The sequence below is a fragment of the Botryllus schlosseri genome, chromosome 14 (assembly GCF_051294905.1).
Source record: "Botryllus schlosseri isolate E-star chromosome 14, Bs_hap1, whole genome shotgun sequence".
Taxonomy (NCBI): Eukaryota; Metazoa; Chordata; class Ascidiacea; order Stolidobranchia; family Styelidae; genus Botryllus; species Botryllus schlosseri.
This window is the reverse complement of record NC_137249.1, coordinates 13627370-13650114: the sequence shown is the minus strand read 5'-3', so window position 1 is coordinate 13650114 and position 22745 is coordinate 13627370. Positions and strand designations below refer to the sequence as shown.

General features: G+C 40.6%; 1 protein-coding gene across 1 annotated transcript; it reads right to left on the bottom strand.

The window, feature by feature from the left end:
• Positions 1 to 291: 291 nt before the first annotated feature.
• On the bottom strand, positions 292 to 22329 carry LOC145456461 (nose resistant to fluoxetine protein 6-like). The gene is made up of 13 exons (XM_080334576.1): positions 20667 to 22329; positions 14636 to 14778; positions 14414 to 14571; positions 14262 to 14344; positions 14040 to 14204; positions 12689 to 12878; positions 12431 to 12605; positions 12279 to 12358; positions 10161 to 10283; positions 9806 to 10019; positions 6988 to 7186; positions 4754 to 4912; positions 292 to 3537 (listed from the first exon to the last, which is right to left on the bottom strand). The coding sequence occupies exons 1-13, from the start codon at positions 21019 to 21021 to the stop codon at positions 3281 to 3283; spliced, it is 2301 nt and encodes a 766-aa protein (XP_080190702.1). The 5' UTR covers positions 21022 to 22329; the 3' UTR covers positions 292 to 3280.
• Positions 22330 to 22745: the final 416 nt, after the last annotated feature.

Below are 22745 nucleotides of genomic sequence, written 5' to 3'. Positions count from 1 at the left end.
CGTTTATTGACCGTATTACCCGTATTCTCGTCATGCAAAAATTATGCATGTATTAGTATGAAGCTCAGATGCAGCAAAGTGTGTGAGACTGGCTGTAAAATGGCGCGAAGCAGCGACTCTAATTTCCCGGCTTATAGCAAACAACGACGCTGAAATTCTACTTCAGACGCAGCAAAGTGGGTGAGACTGCCTGTAAAAATTGCGCGAAGGTACATTTCTCGGCTTATAACAAATAACGACGCTGAAATTCTACTTCAGATGCAGAAAAGTTAATGCGTTTGGCTATATAAATTGCGCGAAGGTGCATTTTCCGGCTTATAGCGAATAACGACGCTGAAATTCTACTTCAGATACAGCAAATGCGGCAAAGTCTGCGCGAATAGCTGCATAAATTGCGAAAAGATGCGACTCTAATTTTTAGGCTTTATTGCAAATACCGATCGACTTTTGCGTGAATTCTGTTATGCGTTTTACTACGTTAATGAATAAAAGTTAGTATTCTAGGTCTATATTTCTGTTTAATACTGAAAATGTCATGAAGTTGAATCGTTACTAGGTATTAATATTATGTTGATCGCGCGAAATGTGCGTAGAATTTTAATACATCATCAAATAACCATTAGGTCATGAAATGCGGAGACCTCGGCAATCGAAACCGCGATCTGTCTGCGCTCAAAATCACATTTTATATGAATTAATTAATTAGTGATGATGTGTAGAATTTTGATATATCATCATAGAACCCCGCGCCTAGTTCAACGTTTATGAGTGTTATCTGTGAATATCTGCCAAATATAGTATTCTATTGACATCATAGTTTTCGAAATTTATGTGTAATCTGAATGTTATTTATATCCAAAAAAGTAAGTTATTATATTAATATTTTCAAGTCGCAGCGCTTAAAATCGCATTTTATATTAATTAATTAGTGATGATACATTTCAAGTTATTCAATACATATTGCTAAATATACATGGAAAACCGGTATTGAAATTCACAAAACAATGAAATTTGCTCATAAATACACACGATGTGGCAGTGGCAGGTGACGTGGCAATGGGCATCCTGTAGGCGTGACAATGGGCGTCATATAGGCGTGGCAATTAAGGCGACGTGGCCTTCTGGGATTGGACGGCGCCAAAGCCAGCTAAGTCTACTACTTGCGACATATTTTACTTTATGGTCATATACGAAGGAAGATCTGCGATAAATGGGGCTGGCCCCTGGATACGCCAATGCGTCAGAATTGATGTTTTAGTCATCATCAAATTTCACGGTCAGGCAAATCCAATTTTGGTTGGCCTTACAGTTTTACCCGATGTTATAAATAATTTCTAGTATTACCTCGCAGCTCACACAAAACCTTCTCACGGGCCACATTTGGCCTGCGTGCCAGGGGTTGGCCGCACCTGATCTGTATGGTTATTAATAACAGTGATTGGTGGTACATAAAAATTCGATTGAAAATCCTTTGAAATCAAATGTTTTCACAAACTCCGACTCCGACTCCAGTCAGTATTTTTCCCACGACTCCGACTCTGACTCCGACTCCAGCCATTATAGTTTTCACGACTCCGAATCCGAATCCGACTCCATCAAGCGAAAATTAGCCAAACTCCGACTCCGACTCCACCGACTCCGACTCCACTGACTCCGATTCCACCGACTCCGACTCCACCGACTCCGACTCCACCGAATCCGACTCCACCGACTCCGACTCCACCGACTCCGACTCCACCGACTCCGACTCCACCGACTCCGACTCCACCGACTCCGACTCCACCGACTTCGACTCCACCGACTCCGACTCCACCGACTCCGACTCCACAGCCCTACCATCCACAGGCAAAATCCATCTCTAATGTAACTTATCCTAACTGTAACTTACCCCTAAATTAACCTAAGCGGGCCAACATGGGCGTAACCAGGTCGAAAGTTTTGAAGGAACGGTAAATAGTTTGGAGGTGTTATTTGTTAACATGGCGCAATGTTACAGATCCATGGTGCCGCAGTGAGTACATATGACGTCATAATAAGCAAATAGAAATGTTTAAAGAAAATTTAGGCACCTTTCCCTCCTTGGTTACCCTATCAATTTTTCGACTGCCGTGGTAGACCATGTCATTACATCATATAGCGTAGATATTTATGTCGTAAACAGATATTCGTTCATGTTATATAAATAGTGATATCGCAATCATGTATACATACAAAATCGATCAGTACACTGTACGTCAGTGGTCGGGAACCTATGGCTCGCGAGCCATATATGGCTCTTTTGGGTATAAGATATGGCTCTTTGCCAAATAACTATTTTTGTACTGAAAGGAAATGTTGCAGCGACTTGTTAGTAAATTTTCATCACGGCCAGAACAATTATTATCGTGGCAGTATGAACAATTAAACACGTCCTTGAGAGGTAAAGACAATGCCGTTTTCAGGTTTAGGGGCTCGTACCCCTTCTTTCGAAAATCCTCAAATTTAAGTTATACTGTCGCGCCGGCGACCAATATCACTCGCGAATTCTATGTACCCGACTCGAAATCTTGGATTGTGCGATGCGTTGATTAATCAAAGAGCATAGCAGACATGGGAACGCGCATATCACAACGCAGTTTTCAAATACACATTGTCTTCCTGGTCTACGGCGCGATATGAACTGCCGTGAACGTGAAATTCACAACTACAAACTCGAATTACAAACAACGCCATACCTATCCACGTTTCTTGATTGGTAAGTAGCTCTGTAGTACCGGCGATAAAATGTATGCGTGCAGCACAACGTTATATTACCGTCGAATACTTTGAGAATTGAGAAGTCGATCAGTATTTAGATTTTCGGAATCAGTGTCACAGTTACATTCGATTAATATCAGTTCTAATAAATTTTAAGCTATTTACGATGAATTACGTTACCAATAGTGAGGTTTGGCCCGTCTGCACGTGTCATTACCTCTCGTTTCGAGCATTATTTTCGAACAATATAAATACTAGTTTTTACTGAGAAAATGTGGCGCACTCGACGAATCGCATGTAGTGAGTTCGAATTAGTGCTACCATGACGTCACGAATTTTTAATTGCGACGAAACAGTTGAATGACATGTATGGCTCTTTGGAAGTTAAAATGAAAAAAATAGGTCCAATATGGCTCTTCGGACAAAAAAGGTTCCCGACCACTGCTGTACGAGAAAGAGAAAACTATTATGGCCGAACAAATTTACACATAAGTTATACAGAGCATTATGCATGCTCGCGCTGGATTTCTAAACACTCATATTATTAAAATTTCGAGCTTTTCTCATCACTGACATCGACCGACTTCCCGTAGCTGTTTGCTGATTCCACGTCGGGATGTGCGTTATCGGAGTCTCGTCTACTCTTTGCGGTCGGTACGCTGTAAATTTCCGTTGCAGCGCGTGTGCTCGAACCGTCTTTCGTACCAGGTTTGGACAGGATAAGCCTCTGCATTTCAGCGATGGGGGACTCGATCAGAAGATATGCTAGGTAAGCAATGGCCATCGAGAGCCCCAACGCGGCTGTTGAAAATCACGAAACGGAATAGGTAAAACATATTATTTTCAATTCGGAAATGATAATTCAAATGTAAAAATCACAAAAAAAAACTCGCGTCCGCATTAACTTGCCTCGTTTGTTGCTATTAAATACGACACATTTGATTGTAGCAACTAGCGATGGGAGTATAACTCAGGGGCGGGCAACTTCTCCAGTCGGCGGGCCGGATACGGAAAAATGAAGTGCATGGCAGGCCGTATTCCTGAATCTATACCTTATTTTTTATACCGTATTTATCCAAATATACAAGAATTAATCGTATTTAACGTAAACTTTAAGTTTGAAGCATAGAGACAAAATCAGTATTCAATGAATTTATTAATGTAATGTACTTCAACAGCTGATCATGTCAATGAGACATCTGTGGCCGACCAAAGTTGTGTACAGATTCTTTGAGCTCTGGGTGCATGAAGGACACAAAGAACTAAAGAATAACTAAAAACCAGTATTATATGTGTCCGAAAAAAGAAAGAAAAACCTACAGCCACTATAATTTGACGTATATTAAGCAAGTAGTGGGAAATTGCGGCATACTGTGACCGAGGGCGATATTATCATGAAAGACCGTAAACTGTCCGCGGGCTGTATGCTGCCCTACCTGGTGTAACTGCATGCTACGCCTTACGTTCGCAAGATATATTCAGCAAGTGGTGAGTGAACGTGCTTTATTATCCTATCAACTCGTAATTTGGTTGTTACACTATTGACTTCCCACTGCATAATTATGTTCATAGGCTCTAACAAACAAGGGCGACCATTAACAATGAATCCATTTATTTCCGCAAACCGAGTTCGTAGGAAAGTTGCTAGATAATAAAAAACGGCTATAAATATATGGAAATTGTGCGTGGAACGTCACCGTTCTCATACGTGCATTATGCGCGACAATTAATTTGAAATACGATCAATACTCCTATAGTTTACGCCGGCGCTGGTTTCACTAATAGTAAAACAGTTGATAGTTACTCGCATAGAGGTAATGTTACATTTTTTGTGAGACAATTTTGTAACTGGAAGTGGCAATTAGAATCCACCTGCTGGGCATATATATATATGCCTTTACAATTCCTCGCGTTTCGACAACTATATATATGCTTAGAATAAAATATTCCTGGATGCCCTGTCTTTCGTACTTGGAAAGGTATTCTACGGAAGGAATCAGCATGTATTTATACTTACCAAGGAAGTAGTAGATAAATATGTCAACCCTCATGTGAACCTCCTCTTCGCGTGAAGCAAACATGATTTGTACAACATAAATGTGAAACATGAACGTTGAGAATGTTAGACGACTCAGTGGAATAAAACCTTTCCAGCTCAAAAAGGAATTGACCGGACCTTTGAAGGAATTGTGAAGTCACAGACACGAAATGCTAAGACTATGAAGTACAATATCAATAGAATACAATCAGAGGTGGTCAAAGTAGTCAATAAAGCTACCCAAGTAGAAGTAGAAGTAATCACGAAAAAATCTACTCAAGTACGAGTAGAAGTACTTCTTCAATAGGCCACCTAAAACTACTTGAAGTAGAAGTAGAATTGACTGACTTCAAATCTACTCAAGTAAGTAAGTAGTTTTGAAAACAGTCTTAATTCGTTCGCATGGACCGTCAAAAGCTGCGAATTGAGCTATGCGGAAGGTGCTGAGAGCTTGATTCGATATTGATGCATCCCAGGAGGTATCAATCTTAGACAGAATAAGCATTTTTTCGCATCATGGGATGCAAACTATAGTATTGATATGAAATGCGATACTAACTCTTTGTTTACTAGAAGACCCCGTTTTAGAGAATAGCATGGTATGGGATACTACCCCATATTATAAGGACCCAAGTTTAGGCGAAGAGCAATACGTAGAAGTTTTATCGGATACGGTTTCATCACTTTGCGCGATTAGTATACGTTAACAACAAATATTGTGGATCATAAAAGTTATATTTAGTGTAGCTTTATTTTCGGAAAATACAGGCATTACTACACTTGCTTTTATGCTTCCACATGTATGTTCTGCAGACAAAAGAACTGAAAGTAATTAGAACTCAAAGTATGATATTCGCAATTGAAAAGGAAATACAAATACCACTTCTGAAAAGTGGAAACTGTACTCATGTCTTTTGTCCATAAAGCTTCAATGGTGATCTGCTAAAACCGGTGTAACGTTAAAAAAAAGCTGGATTTTCCAGATTAGCAAGAGACGTAATGGGCTGCTATATTACGATATGATAGGTAATTGCTAAATTGCGAAACGGTAGTTTCAAACATTATGGTGGGCCATATTTACTGTGATGAAATATTTGATATGGGCGAGAATGCGGTGTGAGCGGAACCAAGCAATCCGGTACCTAAATTATATTCACTGATACTTTCGTGAAAACATTTTTGTGCGCGAAGCGCAACAAAAATTCTGGACTTTCCTTGACTATTATGAATGTTAAATGTTGATACGTCGTGAAAACAGCCTCGAAATTCCTCTGGCTGTCTTTCGTATTGGGGGATTAAACTACTTCTACTTGACAAACTGAAAATAGCGAAAAGTAAGTAAGTAGATCACAAAATATTACGAAGTAGAAGTAGAAGTAGAAAAAATCAGATCTACTTGAGTAAGTACCAGAAGTAGAGGAAAACTACTTGAGTACTTCTAAAAAGTAGAAGTACTTCGCTACTGACCACCTCTGAATACAATCATATATTTAGCAGACACGAGTCTGAGCAGTGGAATGTAGAGTTAAATGACTTGATTCGATCTCATGACTTATGTTACGCTGAATATATAAGCACCATAACCGAAAAAAACGGAAATATTCAGAAGGAAATATAAATTGTACACAATTACATATATATGACACTGCAAGTATAGAGTAGGTACGTGGTGGCGCGTAGTGCATTACTAATATCTTTCAATGCTGCAACACCAATGACGGATTGCAGGTTCAAGTCCGATCGGTTTGGGCACTAGAATCCTTTTCTAAGTACTAGAGGGCTATATACGCTCCTCATCGCCATCGCCACCCTATATGGGCATGACTTACAGAAGCATAGAACGAATGCTGGCTTGCTATAAGTCGACTGATGCTCGGTAATCGCAACACTATGAATGCCCAACATCATCATCTGCCACTCTAATAAGTGACCAGCAGGCATAATTCGACAAGTAATGACATGTAACAATCAAAAGTGAAACAAAAACAAATTGAGCTAAGCTTCAACAACCACGTGATCAGTGGCATATAATTTTCCACTCGAAAGTATCAAGAAATTCCCAAATCTGGGGTTTTAGTGCCATCAAAGTCAGGACGGATCCATTGAGTTACGGAAGCTTTTGTAGATGATGTCCAAGAGATAGTCACCTATCAACCACACGTGGCCTGTATGGGGGTCGTAAATTTAGGAAAATGAGAGCTTAAAGTAGGTACCTCCGTAACCACAGGAGCAAGCTATTGACACCCACATGAGCCCGATCCCCCACAACGGCCGCCGCACTGCTTCGTAGAATGCCATAACGCCGTAACTAGGGTAGTCCGGATATTGTGACTCTTCGATACGTCCCCACCACCCGTACACGACCGCCAATTCCACAGCAACAGCTATCGCCCACAGCTGAATGACTATCGCCTGGGAAAAGACACAGCCAGATGCAGTACATATTAAGTGTGCCTTTCCATGAGGCTGTGTCGGCCCCTATGCGACATGTTACTTTGCATGATATGGAAACATTGACCCTGAGTATTAGGCAGAAAATTTCTAAATCTAGGACAACATTGCTATTCACCCCTTTAATTGCATCAGTGTTACACACCAATTGTTCCTAAAGCTTTTCTTGGGGAAACAACAAAGAACATTTCGTACTGCGACGAAAGAACTAAGTTTCAGGGCCATCAATATTTTTTTTAATAATCCGAGCACCATCGGGTCTTCTCGTTCTGTTTATGCGATAAATAACCGTAACTTATCATTCTTGGTATTCTTATTGTTGATAACCACAGCAACGAAGTGTCAAAATTGAAAATACTAATAATTGCTCGCACAATAATTATTGCTGATACCTTATGACGCACATAACACAATTTTGCCATGATCCCAAAAATAATTTTAGATATCTTCTTTCTGTTCGCGATCTAGTCCAGGGCTTCCCAAACTAGAAGTCAAGTACCAAATTTTGGTGATCGTAGTGAGCATGCCGCACAACTGTACATTGTATACCATCGACCTAATGAACATTCAATTTGAAGGTTTTGCATATATACGCGCTGTTAAGTGGACAATATTCCGCGCTGGTCATTATTTCTAGCTCGAGGAGTCGGGAGAAATTTTAGGAGAATAAAGGGGGTCGCGGGCAAAGCAAACGATCTCCTATTTGATATGTGAGATACACCTAACCACTCCATGCATTATATTTGATTTCCACGATGTTCTACTGCTGCAGCACCTATCGGTTGCAGGTACCAATCCGATCGGGGTCCACTCAAGACTTCATATCTTGGTGCTGGGTGTTTAACTGTAGGCTCGTCATCGCAATCCGATGGGAATGCTAAGCAGTGTCTTACCGAAGTATAAAACGAAAGTTAACCGTTCTATAAGCAGACATGGGGTAATCGTGATTAGTAATCTTAATCGATTACGACGATTTCAGCATTTTCAAGTAATCGTAATCGCAATCGATTACATTCGAAAAAAATTCGAAGTAATCGTGATTGTAATCGACTATTTCGCATGTATTGTGGGCAGAATTTTCTGTTCACCTTTTCTTTTTTTCATGTGGCCCTACTTGAAACGAGCACCAAACATCATTTCTCAATTCTTTACTCAACATTTGGATCTGCCACCATAGCCACCCGCTTATACACCATGCTAGCGTGGTTTGCAGCTAGAATCAGGACCGAATCAGCACTTCGTACCCGAAACGTTGGTCAGGGTCCCCACATGGTTACTCAGCCCGCTTGGTAAGATTTACCAGTAGAGCTGGGGGAGCCCGTTGCTGTAATTAATTGTGGTATGTTGTTAATTCTCCACCTCCCGTTCGCTAGTCGAAAGATATTGGACTCATCCAAACGTAGCAGACTATAAGAAAACTAAAAGACACACTTTCGTGAGACATACACACAAATTGTTATTTATTCGCGGGGCGCATTGTTCACATCCGCGGGTGCCCCGGGTGGCATTTGTATTGTGCGGCTCAGATTGGGACGGCATGGTTATTCGTCACGCCCATTTATCGCGGTTATGGTCCATGCAAACATCCACAGAGTATCGGGCACGGTCTTCCTTTGATAGTACATTTCGTGGAGTCGCATATTGGCCGAAACTGCGTATGTCTTGGTGTGTCGTAGCGAGGTAATGAACTGCACCGAAATGCCTATTTCTACGCATTATCCATATTTTTCTTAAGGATAGAGGCATGCATTTCAAAATCAAGATATTTAGAGACATTAAATCACAAAGCGTGAACAAAATTTAAGGTTGATCAAATGTCTCGAAAATATAAATTATGTTGATTTACGGAATAAATCTGTGTCCCCTTCGCGCTCGCTACCCATCCAATTGGGAGGTTTGATTCCGGTTCTGACTAGAATGCAAATCGTTGGGCGCAAGAATTCGTCAGCTATAAAGTTGACCAATGGGTTTATTTTGAAATAAACATTAAATGACGTCATGACGTTTCACTCAAAGAGAAAGTTATCCTCTCGTGAGGCTTTTTCATCGCAATCGTTATATTGCCTACCAATATGTCTTCAAAGATAAGTTCAAAGATGCAAAATAAATGTAATCGTGGGTAATCGTAATTACTTTTCCAATGTAATCGTAATCGTAATCGAGTACTTTCTGATTTTTCTGTAATCGTAATCGTAATCTTATCGCGAGATTCAGAAGTATAGTCGGAAGTAATCACGCCATGTCTGTCTATAAGTTGGCATCGGATTGTGTTAAGGAATATTGACTTTATACTGGTGTAAAATTGACACAGATGTCAAAATATCATGAATATAATATGACAACAATAACTATTCCAATAAGTGACCTGTAAGCATATTCAGACACCATTATATCAAGAAAATTTGGTAATTTGTTTTAAACATGTTTGTTTTAAATTGATTTTTGTTTTAAATCCAACCTTAGATATAATTATTTATTGGATATTTGATTATTTTTCAATATCCGTCCAATGTCACCAATATTGGTTAGCGACCAGTGACGTGTCTATGCATTCTTGTGTTAATTGTGGGATGAACTGACCTTGTGTAATTTAATTTTCTTGTTCGTAATGTGCAGTATGTATCCGGTCAACATTCCTATGCAGTAAACCCCGATCCGACACCAAGGTTTTGCGTAAATATCATTCCAGTACGGGTCCGAAGAGGCTTCGGTTCCTGAGTCTTCCTCATATATTTCAGGAATATTAATAATCGGAATTAGCGCTGCAAATGGGTAGATCAAGATATTGATCGCCCTGGAGTAATGAAAACAGAGGTGGTGTTAGTGATTGAAAAATGTATATGCCTGACAATGCTCTCATGTAATATCATATCTCAAGCGCATTCTCGGTTGGAAGAACCACAAGGACACACGCTACATTCTCTTATTTGCTGACCTCCACAATTCCGACAATATGTACACGTCCGTGGTGAGGTCATAATGTCTCGCCAATGCTCCGGTGATAGAGGCGCTTCCCAACACAATAATTGCAAGAGCTATCACACCAGCTTTAGGATACCTGAAGTAAATAAAGGATAGATGAACAGGTGTAGAGACCCGATGGCCTCTTATGATATGTTATTCTAAACACCCACGCCCACGCGCAATGTGCTCTCTACCGCGACCATGCTGCCACATCGCTATCTACTTATACTGTATCGCGCTATATAGGCAATAAACAATGATCATCATCATCATCATTGGTTTATTAGCAATTTTATCAGTTCAATACACCACAAAAAATGCGATACAATGAAAAGACAGGAAGGTGTCGAAGCGACAAGGAACAGTCTATGGAATCTGACACCCACCTTGGCCTAGGCGATATAAGGAGGAGGCATGCACACTGAATGAAAGTAAAGAAGATAGTATGGAAAAAGAAAGCGACAATAAATAGGGCGGCATGTCATGGGAAGCGAGATCGATAGGTCAGTCGTGGTCCGGTAATCTTGAGGATGGACTGTATTTATTTAGTAGTAATTGCTTGTATTTCGACTTGAATGTGGACATGCTCGTCGACTGTCGGATGGCCGGCGGGATACTGTTCCACACATCAGGTCCGGCATATTTGATAGAGCGATGATCTTTTAGGTCGATCATATGATATTTGGACGACGTGGACGCGCGTGTGTTGTACTTGTGCGCTTTTGATTCCGAGGTAAAGAAGTCATTGAAATATTCGGGGCAACGACCACAGTGGAACTGATACATAAACTTGGCGATTTCTAGTTTCCGTACAACAAGTACATTCAGAACTACATCTCATGGGTCTCACACGCTATTCTACTGTTTATATTCGTTCGACCAATATATCTATCTGTGGCAATTGTCATCGCATCCATCGTTGAACTGTCAGATCCAGGACTAACCCAGGATCGTTGCATCTGCCACTGCTACTTTAAGTATATAGGTACGCGCAACTCAAGTGAAACTCAGGCTTACGACTCTGGCAGGTTATCAGGAAACAACACGGTTCCTATAACATAGTCTACTTGCTGACCACCGACACAGATATGGAGACTTACAGTATCGATGCCATTTGTCGCAGACATGAGCTTCGAAGGCAAAGTACCAGATATAGATAATTTTGACAACGCGTGGCGCGCAAAAACAGATTTCTATTTTAGTTCAACCCCATTCAATTCTGGGATTCGTTGTGCCGGTGCGTTATCTGCTTAAACTTCATTACCCGTTGTAAATGCGTTTAATGTGCGCTCGCAACTTGCGCTCAATAAGATCGCTGGATAAATATTTTTTTTCGTTGATAAACTGGTTGGTTCGAAAACTCAATGCTGCATAACAATTAACATCTACGGAGGGCTTTGGAGACTATTTTCGATTTAATGCGCGTAGTTTCTATTACGACGGTGAGCGACCAGGCCACATATTCATATATCTACCTTTAGTGCTCAATTGAAAGTGAATTTTTGTATTGCCGATTTACTCCTTGATCCTCAAATAGCTCCTTATGTCGTCGAATTTGTGTTATCGTGCAACTACAATTTGTAACTTGAGTTTATCGTACTATTCTGATATTTGATTTGTGTTTTTGTGTAACCGCCTTACCATCATGTTCTCGTGAAACCGCCTGTTGTGATTTGAGTGTATCCACTTTATTCCGTTATTCGTCATTATTCGTGTACAATGTTATTACCGTGACGCAAAGGGCCGTCAGGCGATTTTTGTTTAATAAACAACAACAAGAACTTTTAGTGAACAAAATAGAGATTTAAATTACGGTTTATCCCAAATCGGTTTTATGGCATTAACGCCCCTTTTTTACTGTCAACATAGCTTCTAAGCAGCGCCCCGAACCCCTGGTTCGTAGGCAATCAAGCGCCATCTTCGAGGTAGTTCACGAGGGCGAGGGCTGTGACTTTGGGAACAGACGCACTGCCTGTGTCTCTCGCTATACTCGTCATGCGCCATGCGGCATGTCGGAATATTAAGTGATTCAGCCGCATGTGAAATTCGTATACTCAAATTAAAGGGAATATACTAAAATTATCCCAACCTATAAAGAAGGTAGATGAATATTGGAGCGACGATGAAGAATTGCATATCATTGGCAAGATACCAGGTCCACGAGATACACTGAAATACATGTATATATACTATAATAAGATGAAGTTTTCGTATATAGAAAGGTCGAATGACACCGTATACCGAGTCTTGATAGTTGGCTGGCCACAGATTATTGATGTATAATATGTTCGTCCACCACCAATCCTCGCATCTTTTTTGGTCCACTTGTATGGATTGCTGCCAGAGAAGTCCACCGCCAACCTTCATACTTGGACCGATCATAAGTAGAATAGCAACTATCATGGTGGGCGTCAACCTGTAAAGAGCACTATACTCAGTACGCAGTGAATATAGAATAGGATTTCACATTCTGCAAGTCACGCGAAACTATATACGAACCTGATATATCTTTGGAGATACATTAGCGGCACGTTCAGTTTCCCGCCATTGCTTCGCATTTTCTTCAATGCGATGTACGTCACCAGCAGACCGCTCAGAAAGAAAAACGAATCCACCGAAAGTGTAGCATTGTATATAGCCAGTTGGCCGATATGGGAAATGTAAAAGCTCGTTAAGTCCGCGAAGTTATCTGTATATATATGTACGTATTCATAATCATACCACAGGTAATACCTTTCCCTTCAACTAAGTATCTATACGTAGTCATATAATAGGGTTACCATATTTTGGAAATCTAAAAAGAGGACACGTTTTGAAAATTTTCAGACTTGCAATACCGGAGGAAAATCCTGAAAAATGGTAAAATTTTCCCACCTCGTGGTCGGTTGACTAAAAAAAGTCAGCTTTTCGGCTCAGCTCCGAAATAGCCGCCGGAGCGTTACTTCAGTGCTGATTTACGGTATATCAGTCGGATTTTGCCCTATATTTAACCAAAACTCTCAGAAAAGAGGACAAATACTCTTAAAAGAGGACGTGTGGTAACCCAGTGTAACAATCTTATTACTTTGAATTTACCAGGTAGTCTATATGAACTGCAATGGTACAGCGAATGATTACTCGGTTGCGCTTCAAGATAATATCTAAAGCTGTGGTTCTCGCCGGGCTTCGCAGGGGTTCAACACACACAATCGACTCATTACATACGATTTGTGATGACACGTCCGTCTTGGTTCATTCATTTCGGGCAACTAGGCCCGATCAGTACTCAAATCATGACTATTGTCGCGACTCGCGCCACGTCGTGTGCAGTGGCGTACGCGGGACAGCTTGGGGTTTGGAATCTAAACCCTGTCATTTTGAAATGCCAATTATATCTTTAATGTACATAAGCTCATTTGCAATTAACGATTGGTATCACGCTGGTGCGTTTCAACCGAACAATATGGTGACACTTTCCAAGGTGAAGCCTCGCATTTCTGAACTGGTATATCTGAAAGGACACAGCAATAAATATTCATCATGATGTTTCTGTATTGCGTGAAAATCACATTTTAATGGTTTTGCTTTTTTAACACTCTGCAGATGTACAATTCATTTTGTACAGCAGCACTCTATAGTAATTAATGTAGGAATGCATCAATGTATTAGATATGTGGTAGATTTGTTTTTATGACTCAGCGAAGATCTGGGGTTCCCCGGACGCCTGCATATACTGTGAGTGATCCCCGGGTCAGTAGACGTTAAAGAACCACTGATCAGGAGAAAATATTTCTACCAATCAACAAGAACGGGACCAAAGATAATATCAATTACGGCTAACATTTCCCAAACACTATGCGAACCTTCTTACCAATTAGTCCAAACGGCAAGGCATATGTATGACCTAACACGACCCATGTCATGCTGAAGAAACGTATCCCATCAAGGACCGGAATGTCACTGTCTTTCCTTTTAGTTCGAAACAGTTGATGGTTGTTCTTGGTTATTGAGAAGCATATAAGAAGCTTGAACCACACTATAGAAAAATTTGAAAAGATACTGACGAATGTTGATTCCATCTCAATTTACCTACAGCCATATTCCGTGGGATCTTTAACGGCTACATCCAAAATTGTGCCAATGAGCGCTGCGGCTGCTAGTACCGATATTATCACTCTGAAAGTAGATGAATGTGAAAGGTATTTGAATTGCCAAAACGTTAAGTGCACTATTAGCACAAATTACATTAGCGTGATATCAACGGCTGAAAGCGTTAACTCTTCAGGGCAATACGCCACCGCGAACTCATTACTCTGAAGAAATAATTTGTTCAATTCGACGATATCTTCCTCTGTACATACATCAGGAACGCATTGACCCACTTCCAAGCCATCGGGAGCTTCCTGGTATCGGGACGAAATCGACCATGGAGAAACTTCGTGTTAGAGATACATGTGATATCCATACCTGATTGGTACCAAACGTCACAAGACATGACTTGGTAGTAATATTTTGATTGTCAGTTTTTCCCATGCATTCATAGTACCTTCCCAGCCATCTATAGTTACCTCGATACAGTCCACTTTCTTCCTTGCCAACCGAATCGTCAACTGATAATAATATAATATGAAGTAGTACATCTTCAGTTACCACTATTTTATGGAGACCTGGTGCTTAACCTTGACGTCTGGTAGAATAGATTCTATAGCTACAGGGATGATGGTGCATACGCGGGGCTCACATTCATGTTCAGCATGCGAACCTATAGGTCCGTGCAGGATATTCAGAAGTTCAACTTTACGAAAAAATTTCTCCAGATTCCTTTGCATTCATTACTATATACGCAACATCGGTATTTAGAATATGATTTACGTCTATTACCATCATTGTTTAGTTTTTACAATATAATGTATATCTTTTTTTAATTCGAGAAACTCTTCAGTCTTAGGGCTGGACACAATCAGTAATAGCATAAGAAGTGAGTATTAATTGTAATGATACGAGTCGATTAGCGAAAGGCGATTTTTCCTGTATATAAGTCTTTATCGATATTAAGAGTTCTGTTATCAACGATGATTATAGTTTTGATAACTTCTTCCCATCATGCATGGGTGATTCGATTGCGAAACGAGTAGCGGTATTCGGCATCGGTATTGAGCATTCTAGTATCACTTCTTGTCACGTCAGAACAGTTTAGATGACGTGGAAAGTTTAAATACATACCTTTTATGCGTCCAGGAATATTATTACCAGTTCTACATCACATTAAAAATAATCTGATATATATTCGACCATACCAATGCCTAATTAACAGATGTGGTCTGTAACCAAGTACTTCCACTTTTTTAAGTACTCAGGTAGTTTTGCACTACTTGGGTACTTACTCAAGTAGATCTAATTTCCCGCTACTTCTATTTCTACTTTCTACTACTACTTTCTACTTTCTATTTTGTGATCTACTTACTTTTCGCTATTTTCAGTTTGTCAAGTAGAAGTAGCTTAATCCTCAAATCAGAAAGACAGCCTAAGGAACTTCGGGACTGTTTTCACGGAGTATTAACATTTAGTTGAGTGAAGCCCAGAATTTTCGTCGCGTTTCGCGCACAGTAGACGAATATGATTTTACGATCGTATCGGTGAATATAATTTAGGTAGCGGTTTTCGTGGTGCCGTTCACACCGCATATTGTCGCCCATATGAAATATTTCATCACAGTAAATAGGATGGCCCATCATAGCGTTTGAAACAACCATTTCGCAATCCAGCATTTACCTATCATATCGTAATCTAGCAGATCATGGCGTGTCCTAATCTGGAAAAGAGGACTCTTGACTTTTTCTTAGCTTTACACATGTTTTAGCGGACCACTGTTGAAAAACTTTCTGGACAAAAGACGTGAAATATATTTTCCGCTTTTTAGAAGTAGTATTTATATTTCTCTTTCAATTCCCAGTATCATACTTTGAGTTCTAATAAGTTTCAATTCTTTCGTCTGGAGAACATACATGTTGAATTTTAAAAGCAAGTGTACTAATGCGTCTATTTTTCGAAAATAGAGCTACACTATGGCATTTTTACGATCAGCCATATTTTTTATTAACGTTTACCAATCGCGTATCCGACACCACTTCTCCGTATTGCTCTTCGACCAAACTACGGGGGAGGGCGCCACACCATGATATTTTCTAACTCGGGGTGTTCAAGCAAACAGAGGATTAGTATCGCATTCCCATATCAATGCTATCATATTCATCCCGTGATGAGGACGAATGCTTATGCTGTCGAAAATTTATACCTCCTGGCAGTGGCGGCTCGTCCTATAGGGCAACTGGGGCATTGCCCCATCTAAAATTCTGTTCAATAACAATTCTTTACCATTTATAGACGCTCAGCAATCTATATATACGGAAATCACAGCGAAAATCGTATTCCTCTTGTCCTTTCGCTTGTAAATGCCGATATATAGCGAAGTCTTTGCGAAAATCGAATTCTCTTCGTGTTTTCGCTTTGCGAATGCCTAGCCGGGGCATGGCCCGGTAGCGCTCATAACAAGCTTTCATTGTCTATTCTCTCAAAGCCGCGCACAATAAAGAAACGGTGATTTACTCTCTCCTATTCATAAAATTACCGAGCAACCGGGGCAACATAGCCTAGTTGCCCTTAAGGTGTGATGTAACAATCGTATCTATATCTGAACTCGGTTACCGTCATATGCGTGAGTCGATATTTGCTGGTATAGGTCGATTTTGATGGTGTTTCACTCCATGATAATTCTTGAAACTTGGTATGTCATGTCGTGATGGTGGTATTTAACACTGTCCTAAGTTTTAGGGTTTCTACTCAAAGTTTAGGGTAGTAATTCCGATTCCGAAGTTGAGTGTGGGCTGATCCGTCATGTATCGCAAACAGATTTTACTCAAAAGCCGGTATTGGTGTCCATTGATTTTTACGATGTTCCATACCGAGATCAGTCATGACATTTGGTAAGGTAAGTCTTAATGTTAGTATCGAACGCTGTACCAAGTTTCAAGTTTGTCACTGAACTATGTCAGTGGTAATTTCGTTTCCTAAGTCGAGTGAGAGCTGACTCGTCATTTATCGCAAACATATTTTACGCAAAGCCGGTATTGGTCTCCATTGATTTTAACGATGCTCCTTAGCTAGATCCGTCATGAGCTTTTGCATTGTATGTTTGCGATTGCGCATCTTTTTTTCCATCCTTCATTTGATAACGTTTTTAGAGGAATCAGTTCGTCCTTCAACTGTCCTTATTTGTCTTTCGGGTTTCTACTAATCGATTTGTACGCTTTTTAGGCGATTTTGATTGTTTGATTACTCCTTAATTATCTTTTCGCTAGTGTATAAATTGCCCTCGTTACCGTTGTGCCGGTCTCCATACCATCGAGCAATGGACGAGCGAGCACTATTGCGAATCTCACTATCTTGTATTTGTATCTTAGTATTCTTAAAGCAATTCCGAATTTCCATTGTGTAATATTCGATTGGGATTGCTTGATTCTGTTGAAATACAAGACTGATACGCAAGGTTAGCGAGTCCATGAGCAGATTCAGCGAAGCAGACAGGGTTCGACGCCTGCTAAATCGGCACTCATTTACATCGGAGTGCCGCGTCGAAATATCTTGATTTTAGTATCGAACGCTGTGCCAAGTCTCAAGGTTGGTACTTAATGATTCGGGCAGCAATTTCGTTATCAAGGTCGAGTATGGTAGAGATGTGCGCTGATCTGACACTTAGCCTACCTAACGCATTGCGGATTTCATGCAAAAGCCGGGTATCTGTGTTAACGCTAACTGTTTTCCATACTGAGATAGTTGATGAAATGATGATATCATGAAGCAGTTTACTAACATCCTCGGTTTGCATTCAACTATTTAGTTTTATTTTATATTCTTCTATGTCAATTTCACCGTAAAATCGTGGCCTTCAGACCATTTGCTTACAATTACAACCCCTGTCAAGCTCGATAGCTGTTTCGTTTTCGATGGCGGCTAACAGCTGATCACTTGATCAGCCTATTCCTCAGTAAATTTTACGCAAAATTCGGTGTTGGTCTGTTCGTATTAATTTTGACAGTGTACCATACCGAAAACGGTCATGAGGCTACTTCTCGATGATTTCATGTAACAGTGTACCAAGTTTTCGGCTTTCAATCACGTATTTATTCGGTAATATATTTTCCAAAGGCGATTTTGCAGCAGACATATAGACACTATAGACCGTAAGCCGTATGTGCCGTGTGACAGTCTCCAGCCTCAAGGCCAAAATTCCCTATGCTGCACCGGCACCGAATTTCCGAGGCTGCTATCCGTAGTTCTTCAGAATGATGTTTTTTATTCAATATGACATGTCCAATCTATGAGATAACAATTGCGTATGTGTCCGCACTCGTTGACCTTTCCAGTTAGGCTTACGCAATCTCTCGAGTTACAGCCATTTCCATTTCTGCAGATAATTAGTCAGGTGTAGCGCGAACATGAACCGTGTCGTATCTTTGTTCCGCGCGCCGTCTACGCAGTTACCACACTTCAACTCACAGCTCACCAGCAGACCTCTCGCGGCACATACGTTAAAATCACTGTTGTCGTTCGTGTTACCGTAGTACCACAAAGTTACTTGTTTACGTTGGAAAACGCCACTGTGACGTCATCTCGATAAAAAGTCGCTTGCAGCCCTTGCCCCACCACCCGATATTGTCACGAGCCGCCACTGCCTCCTGGGATGTATCAGTTTGAATCAAACTCTGCACCTTTCGCGTACCTCAATTTGTAGCTTTTGTCAGTCTATCTATGCCAGGGGTGGGCAAACTTTTGAGCTCGCGGGCCGCATTCAACATCTGAATCCATTCGCGGGCCGCACAATATAAAACTGGGATTATAAACCAAAACGCAGTATTGGTATTTAATTAAGTAGTGGAGACATGGAGATACTAAATGTGCTTATTTAAAACAAACCAAACATTGCTTTGATGATATCGTACACGCGTCAGAAACATAGTGGCGAGATTTCATAGGCAGGTTGATCTCAAAAACCAATTTGTGAAAACTATAGGGATTATTATTATTATTATTATTATTATTGGTACAACACAGTGGCGCTTATTGCTTTTTCAAGCTATGTGCTGCCGCGACATGAATTGTAATAATGTTCATAGTGTTTTTGTCTTTCGTAATCTTGGGGACGGCTTTCATTCTCTTCTCCCAGTCAATCCTCAGTCACCCTCACTAGCACGCGCCCCCAGCGAAAACTATAGGGATGAAACTCGGTATTCCCGATTCTTAGAATAGGATTGAAATTTAACTCTGTGAGCAGCGATCTGTACATAGATTTACCAATTCCACTTTTGGTTCAGTTCCAGGACAAACAATGCTAACAGCATGTTAGCTTCAAACACTCTTCTACTATGTGTAGATAAAATATGAATACCCCAAGTCTACACATACAGAGAACGAATCTACCTCAGACACGCACGAATCCTTTTTTATAAGCACATCACTGATATAATTAAAACTAGAGTGGCCAATCTGAAATCCCACTTGTGATCCGAATTATGGCAATCTATCTGTGATGTTTAGCAATTAAAATCTTTCAAACTGCGTGGGCCTTGAGATCGGGCTGTCGCGCCAGAAATTAAACATAAATAACAATATAGGAAGTATGTACCTTAGAACAGTGGTTCTAATACTTATTAAGACACCCCCCTATGATGGTGACAGATTTCGCGCCACCTTTATGGGCATACCACAAAACGAAACCAGGATACAGGCAAACCTAACGGATAGTTTGATGGCATGGAAGGTTACGACTGTGGATGACAGATTTTGCAGTATGAAATCCAAACTAAATACAGAGCAATAAATGTGAATAGGATGTAAATCGCGCCTAGCGCGAAGAATTTCTTCAGTTGACCTCAGCTTCGCCCCCCCTTCGGATGCTTTCACACCCCCAAGGGAGGCGCCCCCCCCCCCCAATTTGAGAACCAATGTCTTAGAATTATCATGGTGAAATATACTAAGAAAAGGTTTAATCAAGTCCCTGCATTAATTCGATTTTTAGTACGTATTTTATCTATATTTTTAAAAAGTTTCTTTAGACTCTCGCGGGCCGCAGAGAACGGTGTTGCGGGCCGCATGCGGCCCGCGGGCCGTAGTTTGCCCATCCCTGATCTATGCGATCGAATTACGATCGTTTTCACAACTACTTACTTACTTGAGTATATTTAAAGTCAGTCAATTCTAATTCTACTTCAAGTAGTTTTAGGCTGCTTTTAAAGGGACTACTTCTACTCGTACTTGAGTGGATTTTGCGTCGCTACTTCTACTTCTACTTGAGTAGCTTTCTTGGCTACTTTGACCGGATCTGCTAATTAATAGCTCCGAAAAAGTACAAATAGTTCGTTGCAGACCATGAGGACATCTGCTATTACGAACGAGGCAGAGCCTCCACCTCCGAGCTTTTTTTGTAGATATGTGTACTTACCAAAGCTTGCGTACGGACGACGGAGCTTGAGATCCCTCCGTATTTTCGATGCTTGTTCAAAACACTTTGAGTTGTTGAAAGGGCTCGACCTGTCGTCAGTAGCATTCTCAAATAATGACCATTCATGTCGATACAGCTGCGAACCATGACGTGCCGCGTCCAGGGTGCGTTCGTGGTGTCGTGTTCTGGTAGATTTCAGAACGCTGTCGACGCCGGATTTTGGAAGATAAAGACTTAGATGACGTCGGACGAAGTTCTCCAGTCGAATATAAGTTTCTTCTTGGTCGCTTTCTTCGGGGGCAGCAGGATATACTATTGTGAAAAATACCGCGCTCATAATCAAGATCTTTCTCATTGTGAAGTTGACGTCTACAGATTGTACTTAAAAAGCTGCCTCTACCTGGGTGAAAACGCGAGGAGATTGATGATCTCGCTAATAGACATGTTATTACTGTAGCTTTGATATTATCAAGCAGGTGGCCAATATAGTCTTATAGGCCTGTCCGGAACTAGGAGTCCAAGTTGGAATTTGGTGCAATTTTTACCATTTGAAGTTCCATATTGGGTGTCGCTTTTCAACGAATTAGAAGTGCTGATATGCATAGGGCAGTAGAGTATGATAAAAGTATCTCGGTGTAGTGGAAATAATTGCTGACAGGTCCGGAGTCACGAATGCAAGGAAGATCTCCAGTTTTCGCATCGGGCTCATGCAGATCTGTTTTTGTAGAGATATTTCAACAAACACACAACACTGGCTGGAAGCACATATATGTAGAACAGTGTCTCTTAACCGGTGTTCAAACGAGCCCCTGGGCTGCGCTCAGTCATTTTTAATCCACCGGCGGTCAAGATCCACATTCGATTTATATAACTTAAGTCACCTTGATTCATTACAATATCTTTGTTTTGTGAGTACATCATGATTCAATGGTTTTATTGTTTAACACTATCGTATTGATACAAAGTTCATCTTATGCACCAGTATTGGACAGTAATGTATCAGATACGATGCTGTAGATTTTTGCTTTTGTGACTTGACGAAAATGCGCCGAAGGCTTGTAGATATAAGCGCAAGGGTTGGCCGGGTTAGTAATGGTTGAGAACCACCGTTCTAGAAGACAGTAACACACTGATGCTCACTATACGCAGTAGTATAAGTGTCAAACAAGTCCAGCGTTGGTGTAAAACTGTAAATGGATGTCACGGTGCAATGATGACGATTAAAATCTAATTGAAATTATTGTTATATTCCGCAAGTTTCAGCACAACTCATTCCGAGATCAAAAATGCATTACTCTAAGAAGCTTCGTGCCCCTTTAGAATATCCCCAATGCAAAAGCCACTCACCGCCTTAGAGTCAATGTCATTTGATTATAGTGCTGCCTGAAGTAAGTGACTGTAGCACAACAGATTTAGAATATAAGATATCAAAAAAAAATTCCATCTATTCAATAGCAGACTATATTGTTCGCCTCTTAGTCACGTCAGTGATCACATCCTCTGATATTTCACAACAGGAAGGTTTGGGTAAACCGATTCATAAATCGTCGTAAAGACAGTAACCTTCAGACTGTGTAAGTCATCGTATTACCCTATAACCTCTCAACATGACCCGTTTCACACTCCTATATTGCTGCTAATCTCGACATAAATATAGAATAATTACGAGATCATAAAAACCTCTGAGTCCGTCCACCGTGCATATAGTTTGATGTTTACATTAGGAGATTGGGCATTATTACACCAGCGTGTACTCAGAGGGTACACGCTGATTACACTAATCTCGCATCGCAGTATAGGAGGAGCGTGAATGTGTTTCGCAAACAGCATGGTACATCGACCCCTGTATTATTGTCGACTTATGTAATTTAAATGTATAGAGTAAATATGCAGGTACTGGCATGATGACCTTATATGGTACTTCATTGCAGGTGACAATGCGTAATTAACAAGTGCGTCTCAATTCGACTAAAATGTTATCGTGCGGAGAACAACATAACATCGAGCCGTATGAGAGAAGGATAGGCTACATATAGTTACAACAAGAGTTCGCTCTATGGGAGGAGTGGGCAAATTCTC

What these genes read in the sequence shown, in the direction of transcription:
- LOC145456461 (XM_080334576.1), bottom strand. Translation starts at nt 21,021, where the DNA reads ATGAGAAAGATCTTGATTATGAGCGCGGTATTTTTCACAATAGTATAT. An exon ending in AGATCCCACGGAATATGGCT is followed by an intron (nt 14,205 to 14,261) that starts GTAGGTAAATTG and finishes ATTTTTCTATAG; the next exon opens with TGTGGTTCAAGCTTCTTATA. An exon ending in CTTGCCGTTTGGACTAATTG is followed by an intron (nt 12,879 to 14,039) that starts GTAAGAAGGTTC and finishes ATATATATACAG; the next exon opens with ATAACTTCGCGGACTTAACG.